The sequence below is a fragment of the Carlito syrichta genome, unplaced genomic scaffold, assembly GCF_000164805.1.
Source record: "Carlito syrichta isolate Samal-C Ts95f unplaced genomic scaffold, Tarsius_syrichta-2.0.1 Scaffold315224, whole genome shotgun sequence".
Lineage (NCBI taxonomy): Eukaryota > Metazoa > Chordata > Mammalia > Primates > Tarsiidae > Carlito > Carlito syrichta.
This window is the reverse complement of record NW_007259320.1, coordinates 390,596-418,371: the sequence shown is the minus strand read 5'-3', so window position 1 is coordinate 418,371 and position 27,776 is coordinate 390,596. Positions and strand designations below refer to the sequence as shown.

General features: G+C 39.6%; 1 protein-coding gene across 1 annotated transcript in view; it reads right to left on the bottom strand.

Moving 5' to 3' along the window:
* Nucleotides 1-10,248: 10,248 nt before the first annotated feature.
* The window catches only part of KCNH8 (potassium voltage-gated channel subfamily H member 8), a 287,674-nt gene continuing 270,146 nt past the window's right edge, over nucleotides 10,249-27,776 (bottom strand). The window contains exon 16 of the mRNA XM_008072479.1: nucleotides 10,249-10,953. Coding sequence (XP_008070670.1) covers nucleotides 10,249-10,953 — 705 coding nt within the window. The remainder of the gene's footprint in view (nucleotides 10,954-27,776) is intronic.

Below are 27,776 nucleotides of genomic sequence, written 5' to 3'. Positions count from 1 at the left end.
AAAGCATATTTGTGGGGAGTGAATGAGCGCCGTCCGAACTGCTGGCCTTGAGCAAGGCAAGGCTCCAAGCAAAGACAAGGTCCCGTTTGGTTGCTCTGTATACTAGCCAAAGAACAAGGGGCGCAGCCTGCGACATGAAACGGCATTTCAGATGTCCCCACATCTGGGTGCACATAGTACAGATAAAGCCTTAGCGACAACAAGATAACTATGGAAGAGCTCGCCTTTTAGGTAGCAACAAAATTCGATTACAGCTCCCTCACAGACCTTGAATCCCTTCCAATTCTTTTGTGCTTGATTATAAGATCAACATGCTGAACTAATTCGGGGCCACTTCGCCTCCATCAGAGGAAAGTGTCCCCCCTGGCCCCAGCTTTTCTTTATGTCTTGGTGTCTGTGTCTTTCTTAATCTCTTGCTGCTCTCTCTCAGGACCTTCAAGGCAGCCACGAGGGCCGTGACACATATTGCTTGGAGTTGTTGGAAAGGTGAAAGGAAGACACCTGTGTAGAGCACCTGGCGTGTAGTAGATGGTCAATAAAAGGCATCTTATTCTGGTATGAAAAGAAGAGGGAAAAAAGGGAAGGAAGACCGTGGTGGAAGAACACCCAACCCCACGGGGAGGCTCATTTGCACACACCCCAGTTGTTCGCTCGCGTCTCCCAGCGCTGGGGACCCTCTGGGTGCCTGTGGTGAGCACACACCTCAGGTGTGCTGCTTTTCATCTCAGTCACCTTTTGCCCACCTGCTGCCTCTTCCACAGCCTCTCCACTCAGCGCCAGAAAAAGTCAGGCAAAGCGCTGGCCCAGAATCCGGGAAGTAGGGATACAGTTTTTCCCCGGTAGTTCTAGAGGCCGGGTTTATATCTAAGGTTTTGTGAGTTTGGACACAAACTACTTGACTATTTACCATCCCGTTTGCTTCTCACTTCTGTGGCTAGACAGTCGTCTTCTCTGCTTCTCTAGATGGTCAGTTTTAATTCTGGTCACACCTGAGTAAGTCCAAGCTGCACGTGAATCCTTCGTTTCCTTAGCCTTTCCCCAGTGATTGGGACATCTCAAGCCAGAAAAGTCTATAGAAGCCACCTAGTTCTATATAATTTACCCAGACATCACCTCCAAGATGAGTTGGACCAGTGGTGATCTAGCCACTCTTGGATCACTGTGTTACAACTCCCTTTAAAACCCAAATTGCTTTGCAATGTGCCCAGCTCTCAAAACAGAAAGTGTAGCCCTAACCATGGTCACCTCTTGTCCTTCCATTTCTATACCCGTGAGTTATGCTCTCCTGGAAGTACACCCCTTTGATGGCTTTCGAAGCTTCCTGAAATGAGAAGGCGAAGGAAGGAAAAAGGATGTTCTGACCCAGCAGTGGACCCTAAGACAGGTTGTTTTTCTGTCTCTATGAGTTATAAATGACTATGAACATCAATGACAATTGAAAAGAAACAATACATTAGTAGCCAGAAGTGCATTGAGGGGTCAAGAGATTAATTCATTTAGAGGAAAGGTTAATTAATTGGATGAGGATGTGATAAAGACATCTCAAGGAGATATTTCAATTGACAGTCATATCACTCGTGAGGAGGATGAGGGAGGAAAGGGTGCTACATCAGAGGATTTCAACTTGGTGGTTTTGGACGCACTGAACTGACTCTGTGCTAACTAGGGTGAGAAAAGATGGGGTTTCCTGAAGAACTTGAGTGTGCGAAGTGAGGACATTCTGGCAGCTCAGTAATAGCTTATCTGCCTTGTACCTGGATAAGCTCCTTTTCTCTATCGCCTATCATAGTTTTCTGTAAAGGTAATAAAAATATGTTAAGGCCTTTCTATTCTGTGGATTGAAATGATGACATGGCACTTCTTGTCGTTAACTGAAGGAGAAAGACTTGGTCCCCATTTAAGGCATTTCACGCAATAAAAGACATGTATGGACACAGAAGTCGATTCATAGCATTTGCACAGCAAAGAAAAACCTTCTCAAGAAGACCATATGCTAATGAGCGTTTTTAAAAAAAACAATGAATCAATTATGTCGGTAAAAAACACAGTTTTATTATAAGCAGTCATTCTGACGATGTTTTTGAATAAAAATATTCATTTAAAAAAACTCCGTCAAGGAGCATGCTGTGATTTGGATGTGAATTGATTTGTCCCCATGTTGACATGTGGGGTTTCATTGTGGCAGTATTAGGAGGTGGGGCCTAGAGGGAGGTGTTGGGGACCTGAGGGGGGCAGATCCCTCATGAGTGTTTGAGACCTTTCTCAGGGTATTAGGTGAGTTTTTGCTCTGGTAAGACTGGATTTATTCTTGTGGGAATGGAATAGTTCCTGCACATGTGGGTTGTTAAAAAGCCAGGATGCCCCCTCCATCTACTCCTCTCCACATGTGTCAGCTCCCCCTTTGAGCTTCTTCCATGTTAGGACTCAACATGAAAGCCCTCACCAGAAGCAGCACCATGCCCTTGAACTTCCCAGCCTGCAGAACTGTAAACTAAATAAACCTCTTACCCCCTCACCCCTTGTTTTTGGTTGGAATTTCACTCTGTTGCTCAGGCTGGAGGGTAGTAGCATGCTCATGGCCACCACAGCCTCAACCTGCTGGGCTCAGGCCATCCTTCTACCTCAGCCTTCCAAGTAGCTGAAACTACAGGCATGTACTACCAAGCCTGGCTTATTTTTTTGATATATTGTAGAGGTGAGGTCTTGTCAATTGCCCAGTCTGGTCTCGAATCTGTGGACTCAGGCAATCCTCTTGCCTCGGCCTCCCAAAATGCTGGGATGACAGGCTTGAACCACTGCACCCAACCAAACCTTTTTTCTTTATAAATGACCTGGCCTCAGGTATTTTGCTCTAACAACATTAAATGGACTAAGACAGAGAACTTTGCAGTTTAAAAAGGAATTTTAATACATGTTTTCCATTTACTTCATATAGAGTGATCTTACATAAATAGTTTTACCTAGTGGCAGTTGTTAGACTATTGCCTCTCACTGCAAAATCTCCCCTTCATGGTCTTGCTTGTGATGCTGGACTGAATCTTGGAATTTGCATGTCTAACAAGTTCCTGGTGGTACTGTCCCTGTGGATTAGGCCACCACATTTTAAGAACTATTGGTCTAGATTGGTGTTTTTTTTCAACCCTGGGTGTATACTGAAGTCACCTGGGGAGTTTGTAAACATTACCAGTACTTAGGTCCCACCCAGACAAACTAAATCAGAATCTTTGAGGCTGGGGCCAGGAAATCTGTTTTTTAAAAGCTACAAAGGTGATTTCCATGGGGAATCCAGAGTCAAGAACCAATGTTTATCCCAGTGTTTGTTAGACTTTAACGTGTGCACATATTACCTGGGGATTTTGTTAAAATGTGGATTCTAGTTCAGTAGCTCTAGGATGAGGTCCAAAGTTTTGCATGTTTAATACGTTCTAAGATGAAGCTGCTGCTGTTGTTCCACAAACCACAATTTGGGAAGCAAGAGTCAGAAAATGTTGTCTCCTTTATCCCTTTTTTGTAGATGTGGTTTCTGCGTCTGTTAAGCAGAGATATGCTAAGTGGTCCAGGACTAGAGCTCAAACACCTTCTGGGTAGGAGTCAGAGTTGACAGTTTGATTTGGTTCCACAGGTTGCCTGATTAGAGCAGCGGGAACTCTCATGACTTATTTTGGGCAACAAGTTACCATGGCAACTTTCAAAAATTGTTTCAACCTGGGGGCTCCTGGACATTACCATCAATCATAGCAAGGGGCTCCGAAGACATTTGAGCATTGACCTTGTGGCTGCAGCCACGCAGGGGGCTCTGCGTTCCCTGAGTTGGAGCTCCTTCCTTGGTAGCATTTAATGTTGACTCCAATGCTGAACTCAAAAATAATCTTCCCCCAGGACGAATAAACTATAGTGAAGAATAAAGCTACCAGCTGAAATTCAGGGGTCCGCATTGGAAAAAAAAAATCACCATTGAAAGCAAGCATGCCGGAGGAATAGGGTACTCTTTATCCTAGAGGAAATTCTTAAATAAAAATGGTCCCTTTGAGTTAGTATATAGGTTCTTTACAAAAATAAAAAGCACAGACACACTTTTAAGTCTCGCTTCTTCCCATTTTATTCTTTGTTGTACTTAAATATATCACATATGTATGTTCTATTTTTATCAAGCCAATGGGGGGGAAAAAACCCAGAGGCTTAAGCATCAGCATTAAATTTTATGCTATTCTCAGTTCTCATCTCCATAGGGGAAAAACCCAAGCTCAGAGGAAATAGTCTGAAAGGCATAGTTTTGCCCACCAAGCTGTTTTTTTATTTTATTTCTTCTTCTTTTTTTCCTGAATTGTATGGCTTCTTTAATTCCCTGGGATAAGAGATGTGGATGAGCTGGTCTATCTCTGCCTCACTGTGCTGCTCTTGTGTCTTTATAAGCTCTTGATTCAGGGCTGTCTGGTATGGCATGACCCAAGAAACAGCCTCTCTAAGGACCCAAGCTGCAGGGAGGGACATGTAGCTTATTCTCTCTGATGGGAGCTGCTCTCTTGGGAGAGTCCTGGGGGAAGCTCTGAAGGCATCCGTGTGGGGTGGCGGGCATTTCATCAGCTCTGCCTCTAGCCAGAGGAACTATGGGCAAAAGGGTCAGACTGTTTACCACAGAGAAAGTTCTGAGGTGTATGGCTCACTGTGCTCGGGTCTCCCATGGCCTGGGGTGGTAGGTGTGACATCCACATGTGTAATGACTGCCACAACAGCAAAGTTCCATAGAGAAAGTGTGTGTGGGGGGAAATGGCATGTGTTTATGGAATAGATTCATGCTGGTGAGAACATTTGCTGAATTTTTCTGCCACTGTAAAGAGTTAAAAATAAGGCTTTACTAAAATTCAGGTCAACGTGGCTGAAGCCACACGGGTTGGGGATAAGGTGGCTGGGAGCAGAGACAGCACGTGTTTCTACCCTGGTGGCTCCTTAACAACTAATTTTTTTAAAGGTAAATGTTGGCTTGAATGCTAACACCATGGTGATGGTGGCACGTGCCTGTAGTTCCAGCTACTTGGAAGACTGAGGCAGAAGGATCGCCTAAGCCCAGCAGGTCGAGGCTACGGTGGCTGCAAGCATGCCGCTGCACTCCAGTCTGGGTAACAGAGTGAGAATCCCTCTAAAAAAAAAAAGTTAAATTGTGACTTGAACAGAGAAGATGACAATGGTGTGTGTGTGTTGGTGGCCTGGGACCCTGAGTGAGAGGGAAGCAGGAGGAAAGGCTGGCGTGGAAGGAGGGGAGCAGGAAAGAGAGCAGAGAAGATGGAAGGGGAGAGGAGGCTGGAGAAAAAGGGAGAGCCAGGAAGAGGCTGGGGAAGAAGAGCGTAGGAGGAAGGAAGGGGGACGGAATCTGGAAGGGAAGGAGAGAGGGAGATGCAGGGAGGAGGAGGATAGCAGAGGAGTGAAGGATAGAAGCCCACGGGGGATGAATTGGCATTTGCTCAGCATCCATTGTATGGTAGGCAGTATGCTTTCACGTAAACCACTTCGCCACATCTCACAGCATCAGAGACTCTGCAAATTAGATACATTTTACTTATCAATTTTTAAATGAGGAAATCGCAGCTCCGAAGCGTTAAATAACTTGTCTGAGGTCACAGAGCAAGGAGAAATGTTGGAAACCAAACACTTCTTTGTGTTCTTGTTTGTGTTTCTCCTGCTTCTCAGCAGGAGAGAGAAGTAGGCAAAGGAAGCCTTCCTGAAGGCAGAGATGGCACAGGTGCTGGGACTTTGTTTTCAGGGAGGATGACATTCAAGAGAAGACTACATTGGGAACATTCTAGACTTTTTTGAAAAAAAGACTTAAAACAAGGGCTTGAAAAGATGACCTTAGGAAATGAGCAATGCAGTCCAGTAGAAGCAGCTTTAGCAGGCAATGTTTGGAGGGAGCTGTTTTCATGGTTACAGATAAGATCATAATTCTGACATTAGCAATTCCATTGCACACAGGGCTCATTCATAGCCACTGTCATCTCTTAACCAAATAGTCATCATCTCCCTTTGCATTCCAAATACAATTCCTTCCTGTCTAGGAGGCATGGACCAGTATACGGGACTTCAAAAGGCATCTTCACGTTTTTGTTTTTCCTTCCAGAAAGTAGAAAGGAAAAAAGAACACAAAGCCCTACAACAGATCAAGAGGTAGCACGGTGGTGCCTGGCACATAGTAGACAATTAGCTATTTGTAGGTAGAGTGATGTGTGCATGTTCAAAGCTCCTTTGAAGAAAAGTGGTCAATGACTTTCATGAAAAAAAAAATCATAGATGTGTTAGGAGCTACACAGAGGTAGCTTTGCCCAAACTTGCCAGTTTTACTTGGTTTGACTGCATCTGGTCCATCTCCCCATAGAACTAACTCAACATCTAAGGAATGATTACACTGCTTAGGACAATGTTTCTAGAATTTTTTTCTTGGAATATCCAGATTAGAATCACCTGGGTGCTCAGCTCACATCTTGGGCGTTGAAGCCCCGATATCCTGATTTTCACGAGATCCCCCAGAAATACATCATTTGAAATAATGCCTGAGAACTACTGACTTGGGGGTTAACCAGGCTTCTCCATTGTACAATTACAGACTCTGGGTATCCTTAGTAGAATTTAAGTGCTAGTCTACTTACACACTAATTAGCTAGTACTCAACTTGTACTTCTGTAAATTATTGACCAAAACCAAAATATTTCTCAATCTTTAGTGTATGTACGTCACCCAGGGAGTTTACTAAATGGCAGGTTTTCAGGCTCTACTCAAAGAAACTGACTTGGAGCCAGATTTTCTGTATTTTAAATTTGTACCCCCATGTGGTTATGGTGTAGACACTCTGCTAATTTCACACCTAATGCAGAGTCCTTCTGGAAAAAAATACCATTCCTGTCAAATAGCCACGCAGCTTCTGAGAGGACTTTGTCTATTGGGGATAAACAATAAGCTCCATTTGCAAGTAATTTTCATTGCCAAAATTTCCTTTTATATTGAATTCATATAAAGTTTCACATAATCCGTCTGCCTGGTTCTCCTCATTGGAACTACCTAGAACATTTTAGTTCTCAATATAATTTGAAATAATCTTGACCCCCAAAATAACGACTTCTGTTCTTGCTGGATCTTTGGTTTGCTCCTTCAGCAGAGGGTGGCTAAGTGAGGAGACGGAGGGTCCAAAAATGTTTCCCTGACGAGAAGACGTGGGCCTCTGCTATTTGCAGAGCTGTAATGCTTAGACAATCAAACATCCAGGAAAACCTGGAATCTCTACTTCTTCTTTACAGCACACTTAAAGTAAGGCTGTATCACTCTGAGCTGCCCTGGATATGGGAGAGTTCATTTGTCAGAGTGATGAAGAGGAATTGGATGGGGATGGCTCAGCTGAGGTAGAGGTCCTCGTGGGAAGCATTGATGGTGCCCTCCCACTGCCCAGGGGCCAGCTCATTCTTGCCCAGCTGCAGCTCCACACAGGTCGGGGGCTAGTTCTCACCTTGGCTAAAGTCAGCTGTTGTGGGCAGATACACAACTGCACGGGAAAACATGGGCATGTTTCCACCCGTTTCCCTGGGACTGTCCCAATCTTGGAGCTTAGCTAGCTCACCTTTATTTTTTTACTTACTTTGAAACAAAACACAAATACTTTATTCATTGATTATGAAAGAAATGACCATTGACCTTTGAACAACATGGCTTTGAACTGCAAGGGACTGCTTATATGTGGAGGTTCCTGCAGCTGTACCACCCCTGAAGCAGCAAGACCAATCCTTCCTCTTCTTCCTCCTCTCCAGCCTGCTTGACACACAGGCAACAAGGATGAGGGACCCTAATGATGATCCACTTCCACTTAAGGAATAGTAAATATATTTTCTCTTCCTCATGATGTTCTTAGCAACATTTTCTTTTCTCTGGTGTACTTGATTGTAGGAACACAGTATGCAATATACATAATATGCAAAATAAGGGTTAATCGACTATGTCATCGGTAAGACTTCTGGTCAATAGTAGACTGTTAGGAGTTAAGTTTTTTTGGGGGGGTGGTCAAATGTTATACACGAATTTTTGACTGTGGAGGGGTCAGCGCTCCTGTCCCTCATTGTTCAGGGGCCAACTGTAATAGTAAAGTTTCAAAAGGCAACAAGGATGGTTTTGGACATGAAGGGGGCTGTGGGTCCATCATTTAAAACAATGTGGCCAAGGCAAGTTTAAAAAAAAAAATCCGTGTCCAGTTATTCATTTGTAAAATAAGGATAATAACAACAAATAACTCAAATAACTTTTGACATTGTTAGATGATTACACGGGAAGTAAAGTGTGCATTAGTTCGTAAACCTCAGCTAGTACACAGACATTACTCAGGAAACTGAAGGCCGGTCACTCTTGCTAGCTCTAGTAACAACCATGCTAGTTAACCGGAAGGATGTTCGTGGGCCAGCACCCATGAACTCTTAATGAACAGCATTTAAAATGATGGTATAGGCCAGGATGCACAAAAGAGGGAATGTCAATGAATGCACGGGATCTGGAATCAAGTTTTCCTTTAACTTAGGGAGAGATTGGATTTTGGAGGCGGGGGAGTGGAAGGTATGGTATAGAGTCTTGTGACTTGCCTTGTAAACGTGCATGGTGTTCATTTTTCTTAAGGAAAATGTCTTCCACATGTACCGCTTTAGCTAGTCCTAGCATGCAAAATTCACACCTCACTGGAAGTCTTGGTTTGTTTAGATGTTTGGAATGATACCACTCTCAGATGGTTTATCCTTTGTGGTGAAAAATAAAAACAAGAAGATAGAGCATGGACTCAATATGTTTTCTAGAAATGTTTGGGGAAATTGGGCCCTAAGTGTTCTTAAATGTAAAATACGATGTAAGTGAAGGTGTTCAAATCACTGCCAAACCCAGCACTTAAATTTGCATATCAGTGTGAGATGTCGGGAGCATGAGGGGCTCTACATTGTACCAGCATCCTCATTGTGTAATCTCTGGAGCTCCCCCTGCAAAACAGGAGTGAAAATGCCATATAGCTTACAGCATTGTTGGGAGCCTTTGAAAAAGGGAGCATGCTGACCTGTCACTCCCACAAGCCATAGCTCAAAAGTCTTGGCTCTATTTGGGAATTTCCGCCAGTCTACTATGTCTCCCAAAGAAGAGCACCGGGAAAGAAAGGATTCCCTCAAGTTTTTCTCCCTTACTTTGGGCCTCAAATGGCTCAATGTAGATGTGACTCATATTTCACAGACCAATTCTGGGTTCCTGAGCACCAAGTATGATGCCCAGAGGCACAAAATTAAAGTCATAGGGAAGGCCTTAATTCAGGGTATTGACATGAGTCCCAGAGCCTAGATGACGCCTCTCTCCCACCATGCCAAAGCTCACGTCATTGACACTCAGTTCATGTTTTTATTTCTTTAATAAAATATGACCCACTCTTCTTTGGTCATTCAGAAGTGTGAGGATACATTTGTTGCAAACTGCATGCAGATAAAAGGGAGATTCCTTTTGAAACTACATCCTCTTAATAATAAATAATTTTTGATCTACTGTACACAACGGTAGTGCATTTCTTGTTTCAACAGCAAGCTTTTTTTTTAACCAAAATGAAAAGAAAACATTCAATTTTTATAAATATTTTAAATAGTTTAAATACATATTTCATACCAAGGATATATAAAAATAGCCTCTTTTTTGATAAATAAAGACATTTTCATTTACATGGCAAATAACGTGCGAATAGGTAACCACTGGCCACCAGCTCTATTTGACTGATTGTCTAGGAGATGACATGCAGTGATAATTGTCCCTCTGTGTTCACAAAACAAAAAATAGACCAGCAGGAGCTGTGCACTCCTGAGGCCAACAGCGCAGTAGATATTGTTCAGGAACGACACACAGGCACTCAGGAAAAAACCTCTGCTGCACTCCACAAAAGCCACCCAGGAAAAAACTCATCCACAAATACTTTGTCTGGGACTTCTCGCTGCTCAGACCCTTGGGGTTTTAGACTTTTACCAAAGTCTGTCAAACAGACCGATAAGTTAATACCGTCCAGAAAAATGTTTCTATGATGCTTCTAGGACTTAGAAATTGTTTTTTACAGTGTGGAAGTGGTTCTATTCTGCTGGTTCCTCACCATCTCTTCTCGGGGTTCCCAACTCTGCCCAGTCTTCATACCCGCCAGAGGCAAAACAGGCAAATGAACGCCGGCATGCAGTGATAGGTTGGAGATTGGCAGCTGCATCATGAAAGCTGATATCATACGTTTATGGCTTTGTTATCTTTTGTTTCTGCTGTGCTTGAGACAACTTCCAGGGGAAAGCTCTCCAAGGGTTTGGTAGAGGCCGAGGCCCTTCCCTCTTGGTTCCAAGATCCTGGCAAGTTTTCCAGACTGAAGGAGCTCACAGCTCCCTGACTGAAGCTGCCCTCCTCTGATCTGCTTGGGAGAATGAGGTGCAGAGATGTTTCCGAGGAGGAACAGATGGAGGATGAGAGAGTTGCTGAAATGGACTGCAGCGGCGTCAGTGTGGTGTCTGAATGTGGAGAGATGCACCTTAAAAATTGCAAGTGACCTTCTTGGACAACCTGGTGGTGCGAAGGCGAATACTCCAGGTTTGGAGAATGAGGAAGTTCACTGTCTGCAGGGTTTTGCTCATGAACTCCAGTTCGTTGGGGGCTGCTCCCCACAGAGGAGGGATCCACACACCAGATGTCTGAGGCAATATTGCTGTGACAAAGCTGTGCTTGGGTATAAGCAGTCCCACCTGTCTGCAGGTGCAGGCAAGGTTGGTGCGAGCTCCAGCTCATTCTGGTCTGTAAGCTCTCTCTGGGGGGACATGCAGAGGTGCTGTGCAGAGAGCAGAACTGTGGTGGCTGCTGGGGGGACAGAACACTTTCCAGAAGCTGCATCACATTCCTCATGTCTTTACCTAACTGGGAGACTTCCTGAGTCAGTGTTGTTACCTGTGTGTACAGAGCAAAGCAAAAGACAATGGTTAGGGGTGACTGGTAGTGACTGGATTCCTGAGCAGAGAAGCAGGGAGGTGCAATTTAATAAGAAAGCCTGAAAGCTCGATCTAACTTCAACCAAGCCCAAGGGGTGGGTAGGTAAGTTGGGCATTGGGAAGGATGTACAACCTGACCTAAAGCCATCCTCGTTCTTTCAGAATGAAAGACATTAAGTAGTCTGGAGCTATTGACAGGCTGTTGATTTCCTCACCTGCCAAGCCTCAGTTCTAAAGCACATGTATCACACTTTCATCAGCATCACAGGGTCTTCCACTACTGACATTCTCAAGGGGTCAATCTTGAATTGATTAGTTCTTATATCAAAATTTTGGAAGACAAGACTGCCACTAAGACAAGAGATGATTGAAAGAGCATGTGTGTATATATATATGAAGGGGCATATGTATGTCAATATATATATTAATTTTTAATTTTAAATGTGTGGGGTACAACTCAGGATTAAGTATACAAATGTTCATTTTGTAGGTACTCTTGTTGATGAGGTATGCCCCCTCCACTGGCAGTTTCCCACTACTGCCAATCCCTTTCTTATAGGATTACGATAGTTGTTCAAGGTCCACTTATGAGTGAGAACATGTGATACTCCGTTCTTTGTTTCTGTGATAGATCACTCAGCATTAGAGCCTCTAAGTCCATCCAAGTTTCTGTGAAATTCATAATTTCATCTGAAGGGGCATATTAACCATCTATTGCTATAGGTTGTCTGAGCCTAATTCTTGAATCAGGGATCTTATCGCCTGCTAATCCCCAATTCTGAAGCACTTACATCATCACAGGATCTTTGCACTACTGAAATTCTTTTGAATTGATTAGCTCTTCTATCAAAATTCCAGAAGACAAGACTGCCATTAAATGAGATAGCTGAAAGGGCATATTAACTGTCAATTCCTGTTTGAGTTTAATTGCTCCCATCCCCTTAATCTCCATCCCCTCCTAAATACCAATGACATCTTTGGCTTCCTCTCAGCAAGTGGGAGGCACAGTGGTGCACAAAAATCATCAGATACTTCAAAACGATGGGGAGGGGCAGATTCTGTACGCAAAGCACTCCATATGGAGCCCTGTTGCTGTCCAGAGCAGATACCTAGGGAATGGTTGCCCTCACACCTGCCACTTCTGGTTGAGGTCTATGCTTATCACAGGCCAGGGACAGAGTGCCGTTCAGTGACGGTGAGGTGAAGAGCAAGAACTCACACCAGATGAGCTAGGAAGAGGGTTCTCAGGGGAAGAAAAGCCACCGAATGAGAGCTGGAAGGTAACAAAAAGACCCACACTGTGGGTGAATACAGATAAGCCTGGTTAGACAAGTGTAGTCCTGGGACCCACCAAAGAAGTTGAAGCCCATAAAATTATGACAACAGATTGATTGCGTTGTTTGTGCTTTGCCCCGTTTTTTTAAGTGAGACATCTAGCTCATCTGATTTCAAAAGATATATAGTTGCTAGACACTTAAGAACCACTGAAGAGTCTTCATTTTACACATAAAACAAACAATGAAATTTACCGATGAATTTATTTTCCTAACAACCACATCAGTATTTTAATCGTGGAAGACTACCAGAAGATTGGATTCAACTTAAACCTAACTTTTCTAAAGTATCTGTATTCCTCAAACTGAGGAAAGCTTGTATTTCAGAAAGCAGGACACACATGCAGTTTTCTAATCTCTGGTTAGATTCATAACACCGACACACTGTTATAATATCTTGCCGTCATTGCTATAACACTTTGTAATTCATAAAGGAGTTTCTATGACTTTATTTTATTATCATGAGCCATAAAACTCTAACAGAAGCAGTTGAACCCATTGGTTAAACACAATCAGAAAGAAAATGGGCAGTTCAATTCAATGGGCTGAAAATTTATTCAAGATTGCTGTTTTGGGCAGACTTTCTTCAACATGTAAGAACACATTCCTAACTCATCCAGCAATGTAATTCAGTCCACTTCCTGCGAGTGCGTTCTGAAACTAATCCTCCCTGGCAGGCCCACCAGGAGGTAGCACTGCTCAAAGGCAGGCATTTAAAAAAGGCCAGAAGGAGGTTTTGCCATGGTTTGGGCAACCAGCTGGTGACACCTGCCCCGGAGTCGCCAAGCCAAAACTTTTCCTACCCTGCTGGCGAGGGATTGGAGGGAGTCAATGACTGAATGCTTGTCCAGGCTTTTCAGCACATCTAAAACTTTTGAAGACAGCAAGTTACCCCTCAGCTCCATACTTAAGAAATAAAACAATTAATCTGAGAAAAATTCAACGTCCTTCAAAATTTTCACAACAGGTTGTCGATTTCCTTACCTGCCAAGCACCCACACCACATGTATAATCCATATCACAGGGTCTTCTACTACCTACGTTCTCAAGGATTCCATCTTCAATTGACTAGCTCTTCTATCAAAATTTCAGAAGACAAAGCTACCACTAAATGAGATGGTCAAGGGGGCATATTCATGATCCATTCCTGTAAGGTATCAAAGTTTAATTCCTATATTAAACTCATTAGAGCGACATGAGCTCAACTACCAATAAAAATACTTTCAATTAGCGTTTTATTGGGGATTCAATGAAGGCAGTCTTTGAAAAAGATTTGAATTTCAGACACATGAACAATCATGTTGTTCAATACATGCTTGAGTAAATTTACAAGCTAACTTGCTTTCAAGTACAATTTCCCTGTTGGAGTCACAGTGATGTAACTCCAACAGGGAAATTGTAATGAGTTAGGTAATGATAGATATTATTACTTCCCAGCCTGTGGTGCAGAGACACTAAGACCCAAAGGTAGAATGACTTTTTAAAGTCACTTGTTTCATGAATGACAACCTTTGGTCTAAAATTCCAGGCTTCTAAGTTTGGTACTTGTTCCATAGTATACTATTACATGGAAAAAACATATTGCTTCAGAGAGAGTTGAGAGATTTTTGTGAATGTGGTCAGATTTTGTAAAGAGCACAATGACACCAAAAGGTAGTCTTAGGGGTGAAAGTGTCTGAAATGATAACGCAACATCAGACAAGTAAATAGTGTGATCTCTAATAAAACCACAAGAACACAGAAAAATCTCTTCATAGCAAATTATATAAATGCAAAAAGAAAAAAGTTTGCCTCAGGGTAAAAACTGGAGCCAGCTAACTTATAAACAGACATATACTGATTTTATCATTACTTTGATGAACGATTTTTCTCATTTTCAAAACAAATATTTTCCTATGGTTAAAATACCTTTCCATAGTCACATTCTTTTTTATTGTTATGTAACAATTGTACATATTTATGAGGTATGCATGATATTTTAATACATGAAAGCAATGTGTAAAGATCAAATCAGTATAATTAGCATATTCATCTCCTCAAATATTTTTCATTTCTTTGTGTGGGGAATATTCCAAATCTTCTAGCTATTTTGAAATATACAGTATATTTGTTCTGTACAGTCACTCAGCTCTGCTGTCGGACACTACAATTTATTCCTTCAGTCTAACTGCATATTTTTTGTAGCCACTAATCAACCTCCCTTCTTCCCTTTCCTAGTCTCTGGCAACTATCCTTCTTCTTCCTGTCTTCACGAGATCCATCTTTTTAGCTCTCACATGTGAATGAGAATATGGCACATTTGCCTTTCTGCGCCTGGCTTATTTCTCTTGATATCTCACTTTCACTGTGCATTTGCCGCAACTTTGAGGCCATGAACTCTGAGTGGGAATCCAGTGTTTTGACTGACTTTGGGAATGTGAGTGAGCATTAACATTTTCAGAAAACAAATTGCTATCCTAGCTGGAACTAAAAGCAGCAGCTCAAGGAAGTAGAGCTTTCTTTAGCTCTAGAGGGGTAATCATCGATTTATGTTTCTGTCACTGTGTCTCTGGGGACACACCTCTGAACCTTATTAAAGTTGCATGAGGAAATTAATTCCTCTCAGGTAAGGGATCTCTCTTTTCACCAGGACAAAACCAGCTGTCATCGGGAAAGGGAAAGATGACATTTCCTAGAGGTGGAGACTGTGGCGACACTGAAGGTGATAGCATACTGTCACAAAAAATACCTTAAAGTTCTACTGCACTTTTGTTTACTGCTTCCTGCTGGGCTTGCTGTGGAAATTTATTCTAAAATGGAAAGATGTCAGTCTCCAACAAATATTCTAAGCAAATGTTGAATGCAGTGTCTCTACTATGTGAGGGCAGTGGTTCGGCACCTCTCCACAGCATGGCGAGAAGACAGACATTTGCTTAAAAATATGGCTGGGGCTACTTTGTGAGCAAAGCTCCATCCACTTAAGGAGATATGTCTTCAAAATACAACTTAAAACTGGAGTACTGTAGTGAGATGGTCAGTAAAAAACCATCATTCTGATCAAATAAGTCAGAGATTTCCCACTTCCCTCAATAATGGCCTGAAATGGGCAAATGTTTCTGTCACTCATATTAGAACACGCAACCTCTTTTTGGACAGGTATTATGAGGCCCCTCACAAGCTCTTCTTTATGTGGTAATGGTCCCACATCCTGCTGTGTTTCCCGTACCCACCAGCACCCTGAACAAAGTGAGATTCACACCTCACTGCCCGTGTATGCCGTTCCCTGACTCGGGGTTCCTCTCCCCCTCCCCTTTCTGCCTGGAAGTTTCTTCACTGCCTTCAAACTTCTAATACTTGACCTTCTCTGCAGAACTTTTTCATGGCCTCCTACTGATACCCCATAGAGGTTTTAGGCCTGGCCATCTCGCATGACACGAGACTGTCTCTCCCCAATGGGGCTTTGAGTTCCTTGAGGGCAGAAGCTGCATTTATCTCAGTGTCTTCCGGACTTAAGGCAACGTCTAGAACACAACATACACTCAGTAAATCTTGATGTAGAAATGAATCCTATGCCTCTGTTTTGAAGGACTTTGGCTCTCAGATTGCCTTCAATTCTTGTATTATTTTATCTCATGATTTTTACCATAAATATCCAGGAGGAAAGATGTCTCCTACAATTCTATTGACAAATCTATAACTGGCCTTCTTCATTCCAAGCACATACACAATCGACAATTAAGTTCATGAACTCATCTCAGAAAAAGTATTACATACCTCATTGCTGAATATCCCTGTGGTCACTTTTGAGTACTCCCCTTGGGAAGCTATGCACCAATGCCAGAGCCTAGCCTTCCCGTCAAAGCAATTTTGGAACTCCTTTTCTGGAATGGCCATCAGAGCCATTGTCGTATTACCCTTGATGTCCTGAATGCCATCAAATGTCTTCCTTTCAATAGTTCCTTTATCTTCTGGTAAAGGAAAAAAGTCATTGGGGGCCAGATCAGGTGAGTGGGGAGGGTGTTCCAATACCATCATCTGTACATTGTTGCCAATGTAAGTACACGGTGGCAAGTTCATGAACTTAACTGTCAGACCTCAATAAATAACGATGACAGCTCTGGTGGCCATTCCAGAAAAAGAGTTCCAAAATTGCTCTGATGGGTGAACTAGGTGCTGGCATTGGTACATAACCCAAGGGGAGTCCTTAGAAGGTGACCATAGTGACATTCAGCAATGAGGTATATAGTAATTTTTCTAGGATGGTTCACGAACCTAATTTTCGGACCTCGTATGTTAAGAGTAGGTATTATACGACTGTTAACATTTATATACGTAAATTTCCAAAACCAAAGCCTTGACTATCCAAACCCTAGCTTTAAGAGCAGGTGACATTTCTACTTATTAAGAACCCCTTTTCTCTTATTGTGTTCTCTTTGTAACTGCAGAAATACGTCTCCGTTGGCTGAGACTTCTGCTAGACCTCACTTATCTTACTGCTTTGTCTTTGGCTCCAGCGTAAACTTGAGTCATAAACCATGAGTCATTTTAACCCTCTGAGAAACTTCCCCTAATTACTGATCCTCAGATCTCGTAACTATATTATGAATGCCAAGTGACAAGTTTAATTAAGTTATTCAGAGTTTAGCAAATACAATTTGGCAAATTTTTGCATCCATGGTTGATATTCTAAACTGCTAATTTATACCTGGCCTTCTGATTCTTTCTACTTATAGTGATAGTGAACAAAGAAAACGTAACATACATTCTTCTCTTACTTGTTTATTAAGTTACATTTTCTTTTATCCATTCTTTTCTCTTCCTCTTTTTTCCTTCTTCTTCCTCCTCCTTATTCTTCTGTGATGAGTCCATCAGTATGGAACTTAAAACTGTTGGCCAAACCAGTTTACCATCACCATCTGCATAGCCAATTGTTCACATCCAAGATTTTGCTACGCCTTCCCAAATCCCAACTGTTAGAAAAAAGAGGTGATGAAAACACCATCTGTGCTTCCACGTGGCTCTGTTTTCTACTCAGAACTCTGAGGCACCTAACGCTTCTTCCCTTCTCTGTTTTCCTGGCATCATATATTAACCACCCTAGTCACCGGGTGTTCAGCAGGTTTGCAGGCAACGCATTTGTTCTCGAAGAGAAACACCGCCTGTGTGAATGGAAAACCCAAGCGACAGCAGACTTGCCAACTGGCCATGACAAACCACACGCCGATCCTTCCGCAGCCCTGAGAAGGGAATCACGAACAACCACAGCTCTTCTATTTCAGTCACATCCAGGTTTCCTCAGAACTTCTGCTGGTTTAGAAATAGTCACTGTTGCTCTACATTTCCAGAATATCTGGTTGTCTCTTCTCATGTTTAATCAACTCCATTGGTGTCATGTTACATCTCACCTTCCTCTGCATCATATTTCCACACAGGCTTTGTTGTAGGATTAAATAACATCATAGACAAAAAAACTTTAGTCCCCATAGAACCAGTGTTATGTCAGAGTCCCAGGTGGCTGAATTTGAGAATGGATTTGTGAGACAGGCCCTAAGCTTGGTTGAAGGTGTCTTCTACAAAGTGGGGGAATACCAATCCAGAAAATATTTAGTCCAAAGAACGTGAAAACCACATAATTCTTTCTCTGCCTTAGCATGGAGAGATAAGCCGTTTCTATGAACACGCTTACCTAATTAATAGCGGAAGAAAAAGTCTCTACTTTTTAGTGTTACCCTGCATGGATCTGTGCAGTAGCAAATAGTAACAGAAATAACCAAAGCCATTGGAACATGTAAATTAAGGTCCTGTATTTCCAGTCCAAGGCTTGAGTAATTGCAGTCAGATGGATTAAGAAATTGCTGTAAAAGATGTGTAAGCCAAAATATAAGGACATGCAGCTTGGTGTTGATCAGAGTTGAATAAGAACCAATGTGGGGCTGGGGGGCGAGACAGGAAGGCACTAACAGCCTTTATTTATTATTATTATTTTTTCAGTAGCTCAAACTTCTGCACAAATCCTGCCACACAATAAGTCTTCTATAAATTTTTACTGATTCATGCATAATTCAACAAATAGTAAATTGCATGGCGAATTTCTTATGCATTTCTGGTATTTTCAGTTGAACTTAAATAACTTACATTCACCAATCTCCTCTAAAGATCAATGTAAGAAGCAATCTTGCCAGGATCTACCTCTAGCAGGTAAGACTGTTTCATATGCTCTCCGGGTCTCATGGAAGTCCCCACCACTTTGAAACAGGAGATTTCAAAACATCGTGTTATTAAATGGCTTAAAGACCCATTCGTAGTGCTGGTGACCCATTGTCCCGATAATACTGTGAATTGTCAGCTTTTAGAGTTGGTTTGTGTGCATTTTGGTGCAAACTCAGATTTGCTGCTCTGATTGTCTTTAGATGGTACTTTTGGGGACAGAAGTAAAGTTTTTAATGCAGACCAGAAAAAAAAAGTTTCTTTGGTAACATCTTTCATTTCACATAAAATGACACATAAAATCACATGAAATATCTTCCTTTCATTTTATGTATGTTTTATATTTCTCCGTCTTGGCTACTGGTGTGGTATAATTCATGGACTCTAACTGGAACTTCAGTAGATAGGCAGAGAAAAAAATGTGACTTCCATTTTTGTGCATTCAGTGAGCAGATGGGGAATGCATCTATTGACATGATCTTCTTAGCTTGAAGAGTTCTTGACCTGTCACTCAATTTTTGCCAAACATGTACACATTTTCCTGCTAGACACAATTTTCCAAAATTCAGGGGTACTAATTACACCAGTCCTCTCCCCCTGCTACGAATACATCTATATTTTTACAAGCTATGATTCAGGTAATTAAATGGCTTTTCATTTAAACCTTTGTTATGTTGCATATTTATCATAGGATTCAGAGGCGTTCAAACAAACTCTTTGAGTGGGCAAAACAGAAAAGACGATTGGCATAATTTCATCTTTGTGTCTTTTGCTTCACCAAGCATTCAAAAACAAGTGACAGTCTTTATATCTGTCAGTAAAATAATAATCATAGTCTGCACTTGCATATATTTCATCCAGAAGAGGCTCTCACTCCCATTACTAACAAAAGTTATCTACAGCTGGAGGGACTCGACTGTTGGGAGGTGAGGTGAAGTGGCTTGTCTTAGGTCACACAAGAATACTACCCAAGGTTTTATTTTTACAGGTGCAGTTGATGCCTCTTAAATTATAGGAAGAGAAGAATGAACAGTTGGGCATCACGAATACAAAATGACCAGCTGTAGCCTTGAAGGTGACTCAATGATGTCGCTGAACTTCTGTAGTCTCAGGTCTTTGGACATCACTTTATTTCATCAGTGGTGTCATGACAAGCCATTATTTTGTCAACCCTTTGATTGCTTTTGTCCTCTGTTTTCCTGGTTCCTGTGACAAAGTGTGATTAGTATCCAAATTGCTATCTGTCAAAGGGATCTTCTCTGTTATCAGTGAACACCAAACAAGAGTCTATTCCCTCTCGGAATATTGGTTGTATAGAAAAATGCTTGTCAAACTTTCACGTATATAGAAATCATCTGGGGATCATGACAGTGTATGTTCAGATTCAGAAGACTATGGGAAGAGTCTGGGATTCTGCATTTTCTGGTAAGCTTCTAACTGATGCCAGTGCTGCTACTTCATGCTCTGTAGAGTCAGACCAGTAGTCCCAATTTTTAAAATTTCTTTTTTATTTTGATTAAAAACATTGACGAACATAACTTGTATTTATGGTGTATAACTTGATGTTTTGATGTACATATACATGGTAGAATGACTCAATCAAGCTTATTAACATAGTCAAGACTCCAATACTTACTCTTTTTGGTGTGGTGAGAACATTTAAGATCTACTCTCTTAACAATTTTCAAATATACAATATATTGTTATTAACCATAGTCACCATGTTGTATGATAGATCTCTTGAATTTATTCCACTCATCTCATTGAAATTTTGTGTCCTGGACTAACATTTCTCCGTTCCCCACCCTTCCCCAGGTCTTGCTAACCATCATTCTGCTCTCTGCTTCTATGACTTTGACAAACACCACATGATCTCACTCATAATTCCTGTGGGGCTAGTTCCTTTGGTTAACTCCTCGTGTATTGATCTTTCAGTAAGTAAAGTTTAATCTGACCTGCTTCTTTTCAATTACTTGGAAAGTCTAGAAGTGGTGTTGGGTTCTTTAAGGACGTGCAGGGTTTCTGGCTGTCTTTCTTGCTGTGATGCCAGTAGTGAGATACGCATTTCATAATCCATTACCTCATTACAGGTTGCTAAGTGGTGGTATTTTAATTCTAATCCTGCAATTTCATTTCGCTGAAATAATTTTATAAAAAGAAGCTTTTCTTATAGGTTATTTGGTTTCTTCAGTTAATATAAGAAAGACAGGAAAAATGCTTGGTTTCCCTTTTATAAAAATCAATTTCACATAAAATAAATAGTTTCCCTGACATCATCCAACATTGGCCAATGTTTTTTAAATGAAAAATTCATGAATAGAGATGTATTTTATGTGTTTAAATTCACTGTATTTCGTATCCCCACTGAAGCCCAAAGTATTCCAACTTTGGCCAGTAGAAGAAGACTCTCTGTTGGCTCCTGAGTTCAGACATCATCCCAGCAGGGTTTGATAACTTTCTTATCTGCTATACTGAGACATTCCAGACTCATGTATACTACATGCCCCAGAAGTGGAAACAGCCATTTATTCAGGAAACCCTGGTTTCTTTCAGTGAGAAGTAGTATTGTAAGACCCTAATCCAGGCAGTAGAGTTATTCTCTACTATTAAGTTGGTCAATGTTTGTGCCCCTTTCTGTTGAAAGAACCTGGAGATGTATATATGCATATCATACTGCATTGGTTCATAACCTTTTTCACATTCATGTGTATCTCCTTCCTTCCACGCTGTGAATTACGGTTATTGAATTATAGAGGGTGATACAATTAGGTTATCTCACAATAACTCATTTGCTTTACCGCCTGCCACACACACAACAGTCTCAGTTTATCAATACCAGGGCTAGTGTTACAAATTATGATTATTGAAAACAGATAATTTGGCATATTCTATTCTCATTCTCCCCTAACTCCCCCTTTTTTTCTATCTCCATTGTCAGAGCATATGGTCCTTACCAATGTATTACACTTTCTTCCTTTTAACCCTTATTTGAAGTTGATCCTATAGGTAAGTGCATATTTACTATTGATAAATTTGTTCTTATGATGATGTCTTTCAAGTCAGTCTGGTTTTAAGATCTTGTTCTCTGGTACATTCTTCAGAAAATGTTTATGAGAACAATATCCTCTGAGTTCTTGCATTTGGTACTTGATGGTCAATTTTGCAGGAGATAACACCCTTAGTTTACATTTTCTTTTAAGTATTATCCTAAATTATCTGTTCATGGTTAAATCAAGTCTCAAATTTAAGTATATATATATCTAACTTAAAACAAACTCAAAGACTCAAGTCTTGATGTGGGCTTCTGATATTTCAGATGAAAATCTTTTCAACATAGATCAGTGACGGCCTGCTTGGAAAATTTACCCAACAAAAAGATTATCCCACACGTAATGAGTGAAAAGGAATAGAAATAAGATTATTTCTATTCCTTTCCACTCATTACGTGTGGGATAATCTTTGGGTTTCAGTTTACTTATCTGTGAGATGAGCATCTCATATATCAGAATGTCTAATATTTCTTCAAACTCAAGATTGAGATTCCATTTTTCTCTTCTATTCAATGTCTTAATATCTGAGGGTTATGTATGTATAATGTATGTTAGAAATATCTTTTGTTTCATTCATCAACAATAAATGTGTGTCTATTATGTGCCAACCATGCATCAGAGAACAAAGCAGGTAGAGATTCCTGTCTGCATAGGACCAGCATTCTAATGGGGGGATAAAGACAGTGAACAATGAAAGTAAATAAACTGTGGAGTACAATAGAGATTCCAGAGAACGATGAACACCAGAAGATCACAGCGAGATTGGAAGACAGAGCCTGTGCTCCCCTGGTTTCTTCCCTGCAAGGTTGAGGCAGGTAGAAGGTCACAGAAGATACCAACAAAAGATCACAGTTCTTGCCAAGTGGCCTTCTCCACTCAGTTTTCTCTGACTCAAGTTTCTGTAACTGTTCTCTACTCTGGTCCTTTCTGACCTAAGAGTTGCCATGAATGTCTGTCGTGGTTACTGAGGGGGGTAGTTCTACCTCTTGTGGTTTCCCTAGTAACACTGTAAATCATCTTATTGTTCAACTTTGCTCCAAAGTTGAACATTTGGAGTATGCCACTGGTTTTACTTGGGCCTTTTCTAATCTATCCATTTAGTCTTTCTATTCAAAGATGAGAAGAGTCCTGTATATAAGTAAACAAAGACAGAGAGGAAAACAGTGAATCTCCAAAAGTTACAGGCATTTTAAATCTACATCTCACAGGAGCAGCTTCTGCGTGGCTTTTTTTTTTTTTTTTTGAGAAATCCACATTATTATTTAGGATTTCATTTTTAAATCAGTGCAACTGTCATGAGAGCTACAGATATGCCTATTTATACAGGCTTGAGAACTGAAAAATAACCAAAAAAAGTCTGACAAAGCATAAGTTAGTTGGATATATTCCAGTTTAAAACTTATGTCCATAAAATGTAGCATTCATGCCAATAACACATATATAAAAATATTTTAAAAAACACTGGTTCAGCCAGAAGTTAAGTAGATTTTGTTGTTCTATGTCTAAAGTGAATGTACAGTTGTTTTTATTTTGCTTTTGAGGATCACCAAGAACTAGTTATGAACAAGACAAAGAAGAAAAGAGCCTATATAGACAACTACTGAAATGGCCACAAAATTCTGTGTGCTTGTTTTAGTTTATTCAATTGGCAGTAAAGAGATATAATGGTAAAACTAATTCAGAAGACTGAGGAATACATTTAATCATAAGATACTGCTCATGTAGGTTTTCTTATGTGAATTATTGGTAGAATCCAGGTTTTTCATAGGTTTTTAGAAAAATAGAAAAGCAATGTTTAAAGAACAACTTTTATTCCATTTCGTTGACTCAGAGAGACTTCACTGGTCTAGCTTTCTCAAGTATAACTTAGATTCTCTCTCTGTTTTTCAGTGGAAGGCATTTCTTTATTTGTATTTGTTTACTTGAATATTATATGATACATTTAGTTGGGGAATATTTGGCATTGAACTTTGAGAAAAATTAAATAGGAGACAAAATTTTCCTATTAACTTTTGAATGCTATGGTAGATATTACTAGTGTCTGCCAATATCCAGTTTTCCACTTCTTTGAAGGTAGACAGAAGATTACACTTTCTTGCCCTATTGAAATTAATTGTGCCCATGGAATTAGTTTTGGTTAATGAAATATGAAGAGAAATGATATGTATACCTTTCAAGTCAAACAATTACCAGTGCTCTACTCTAAAAGCCAATAATTTCAAATGGTAGATCCCCTTCTGCTGACTTATCTTAGGTATTTCGCATGAACAAAAAATAAATTGCAATAAGTTTGGAGTTTGTTACTTCAGTATAATTGATTGCATAACAGTGCTTATCTGACAATGGTGGAACTCTTCAATTTTAGAAGCAGTGACTAGACTTTTTGAGGATGTTGAAAATGAAGAAAGAAAAATAAAAGATGAAGTTATAAAATGAAAGTTGAAATTTATCTTTTAGGTCTTAGTGACTATTTTCGGTCTTAGTGACTATTTTATATAATTATATAATTATTTTATATAATCCTTAGGAAAACTCTTGAGAAAAAAGCCTTAGGAAAATAGTGTATATAAGGACATGAATGGAACGGTTATTTTTAAAGGACATGACCTATGATCTTATTATATGTAGTGCAAACACAGTCATCTTTGAAAAGAAGAGGCCTTTCTGGTGAACTCAATAGCAATAAGAACTTTGTTTTTAAAATGCCAGAGGCCAAGTTGATATGAATGGACTTCTCATATCTCTTAAAGCTAACAATGTGCTAATATGTCATATGAAACCAAGCGCTTCATATCACTCAATGAGATTCCCTGCAAAGTAGTGGGTGTCAAGAAGAGAACTGAGCTCTGTCAAATATTGGTTCTCATCACACATATGTATAACTTGCAAAATATTGAGTTGGAAAGGGTATAACTGAAATGCTTTCTTAAATTTTAGGTCTGAGAAAATGATTTTAAAAAAGAACCAAGACATCTTTACCACAGGGCAATTAAAAAAATTATATCCAATCAGGGTCTAAAAAGAATTATTATATGCTGCAGAAGGAAAATAATTATTCCTATCAAAGCATTTTAGACATTGAAACAGGCCAATGACTTAAACTGCAAAGAAAGTCACTGGACTGACAAAGAGAAGACATTCGATGAATATAGTGGTTAACTTTGTATGTCAACCTGACTGGGTCATGGAGTGCCCAGATATTGATCAACCATTATTCTGGGTGTGTCTCTGAGTGTGTTTCTGGATGAGGTTAGCATTTGAATCAATAGACTGAGTGTAGTAGATTGCTCTCCTTAATGTGGGCCGGCCTCATCCAATCAGTTGAAGATTGTATAGAACAAACAGCTTAAGAGGGAACTCTTTCTGCTTTGACTGAGTTGAAACATCTATTTTTTCCTGGCTTTGGACTTGAAATGAGAAATTAGCCCATTTTGGGTCTCAAGCTTTTTGAATTTTGGACTGGAACTTGCAATGTTAACTCTCTTGCTTCTCAGGCCTTAGGCACAGAACGAAATTACACCATTAGTCCTCCTGGTTCTCTGCCTTATCAACCACAGATCTTTGGACTTCTCAACCTCCACAGTGATGTAAGCCAATTCCTTATTCTCTCTCTCTATGTCTCTATCTTTCCATCTCTTTGTCTATCTCCATCTATCTCTATATCTATCTCCTAATGATTCTATTTCTCTGGAAAACTCTTACTAATATAGTGAATAAAAATAAAAACAGATGTGCTTAGGTTTTGGAAAAAATATGAATAGCCAAGCCACTACAAAAATCAATTGCTAAAGACTGTATTCAAAGTGAAATTTAAGCAGTCGCAAAAGCAAAAACAGAGGATGCTCTGGGAATGTCAAAAGGGACCTGAAGTTAAAAAGTGAACAAATCCTGATATATAAAATGGAGTAAAACCAAGCAGGGACTCAGAATAGCACAAACAAAAGAAGAAAGATAGGATTTTAGATAACATCTGAAAGAAGCTGGTTCCTTAGCTCAGTGCTTCCTATACTGTTTCAAGACATGATGGCAGGAAGCAAAGTACTGATAGCTATTTGTCATTAAAGTGATCCACAAGCACTTACCATTTGGTCAATGCAGGCTAAAAAGAAGTTAATTTAGTTACCACAAGAATTTACAGAGTCCTAGTATGATAATGACCAACGGATATCTCTAAAAATACAAATTAGTTTTAAGCAAAATATACTGGACATATGTAACCCCAGAAGAATTATTCCATAAGGCTTTATTTTAAATATCTTGGAAAGGAATAAAACATATTCAAGCATTATATATGCTTTGGGGATTATATAAAGTAAATGGGGGAACGTCTGCTCCTTGGTCTATATAATCCCGTTTTATGAAATAACCATTATATTTTGAACAAATGCCAAATGAGATATTTAATAATACAAGAAACCTTAAAATTGGTATATGAAAAAACACAGAAATTAGACAAATAGAAAATAAAAAGTAAAATGGAAAACATAAGTCCAACTACATCAATAATATCTTTAACTATAAATAGATTAGGTAATCCAATCAAAAGTCAATTTTTCTGAATGAAAAAATCAAGATCCAACTATATATAGTCAATAAGAGACAAACGTTAGAATAAAGATACAAATAGCTCAAAAGTAAAAGAATGAACAAAGATAACATGTAAATGGCAACCATAAGAAAACGGGAATAGCAATACTAATATCAGAAAGAATAAACTTTAATACCAAAAAATTGCTAGATATAGAAACATCTTGTAATTATAAGGTCAGCCCTATAGAAAGTTATAAAAATTGTCTGCATATATGCACCTAACAAAAGAGTCCTAAGGGAAATACAAAAAATAACAAATGTCCATAGTGAGGCAGAAATAGACAATTAGTAATGATATTTGAAAACTGCAATTATCTCACTTTCAAAAACAGATAAACCAACAGGACAGATCAATAAGGACAGAGGAATCTAGAGCATCACAAAACTATAACTATTCATCAAACAAATATCTATAAAACACCCAACAACAGCATTTTTCTGAAATGCACATGGAACATTCTACATATTAGACAATAGGCTATGCCATTTAATAAGTCTTAATAAATTTAAAAGATTGAAATCACACAAAGTACTTTCTCTAATCACAATGGAGTAAAAGTAAAAAAATTAACAAAAAAGAAATTTGGAAAATCTACAAATATGCGGACATTAAACAACATATTACTAAATAATCAATGGTTCAAAAAAGACCTCATAAGATAAATCAGGCAAGGTAAACAATTCTGGATTAATGAAAATAAATAGACAACATACTGAAGCTTATAGGCTGTAATTAAAATAGTCTTTAGGGAAAAATTTATAGCTGTAAATGCCTATACCAAAAAAGAAGATCTAAAATCAGCAACCTACCTTCTCACCCTAAGGCACTGGAAAAAACCAAACTAAGCTCAAAGGAAGCAGAAGGAAGAAAATAATAAGAATTAGTACAGACAATAATGAAATAGAAAATAGAAAAGCAATGTGAAAATCATCAAAATCAAAAGTTTTTTTGGGAACACATCAACAAAATTGCAAAGATGTACTTTGTCAATATAAACTGTAAAGTAAATGCAGACTGATCTAAAGAAAAAGAGAAAAAGAGAGAAGGCTCAAATTACTGAAACCAAGAATTAAAGAGAGTAGGCTACTGCTAACATTACAGAAATGAAAAGAATAATAAAAGAATATTATGACAATTAATGCTAACAAAGTAGATAACTTAGATGAATAAGATAGAGCCCTACAAAGACACAAATTACCAAAACTGACTTAAGAAGAGATAAAAGATATAAATTAACTTATAATAAGTAAAGTGATCAAATTAGTAATTAAAAAAAAAAACTTTCCACAAAGAAAAGTCCAGGCTTTGCAGATGAATTATACCAAACATTTATGACAATTATTTATGATAATTTTTTAAACACTCATCTAAAATGTAAGAGAGGAAAGAACACCTCCCATCTCATTCTGTGAGACCAATATACCACTGATACCAAAACAAAACATAGGTATCATAAGACAACTACGGACCGATATATCTTATGACTACAGATGAAAAAGTCTTCAACAAAATATTAGCAAACAGAATCCAGCAATATCTACAAAAGATTACATGTCATGACCAGTGGGATTCATCTCAGGAATTCAAGATTGGTTTACTACTCGAAAATCAACTAATGTTA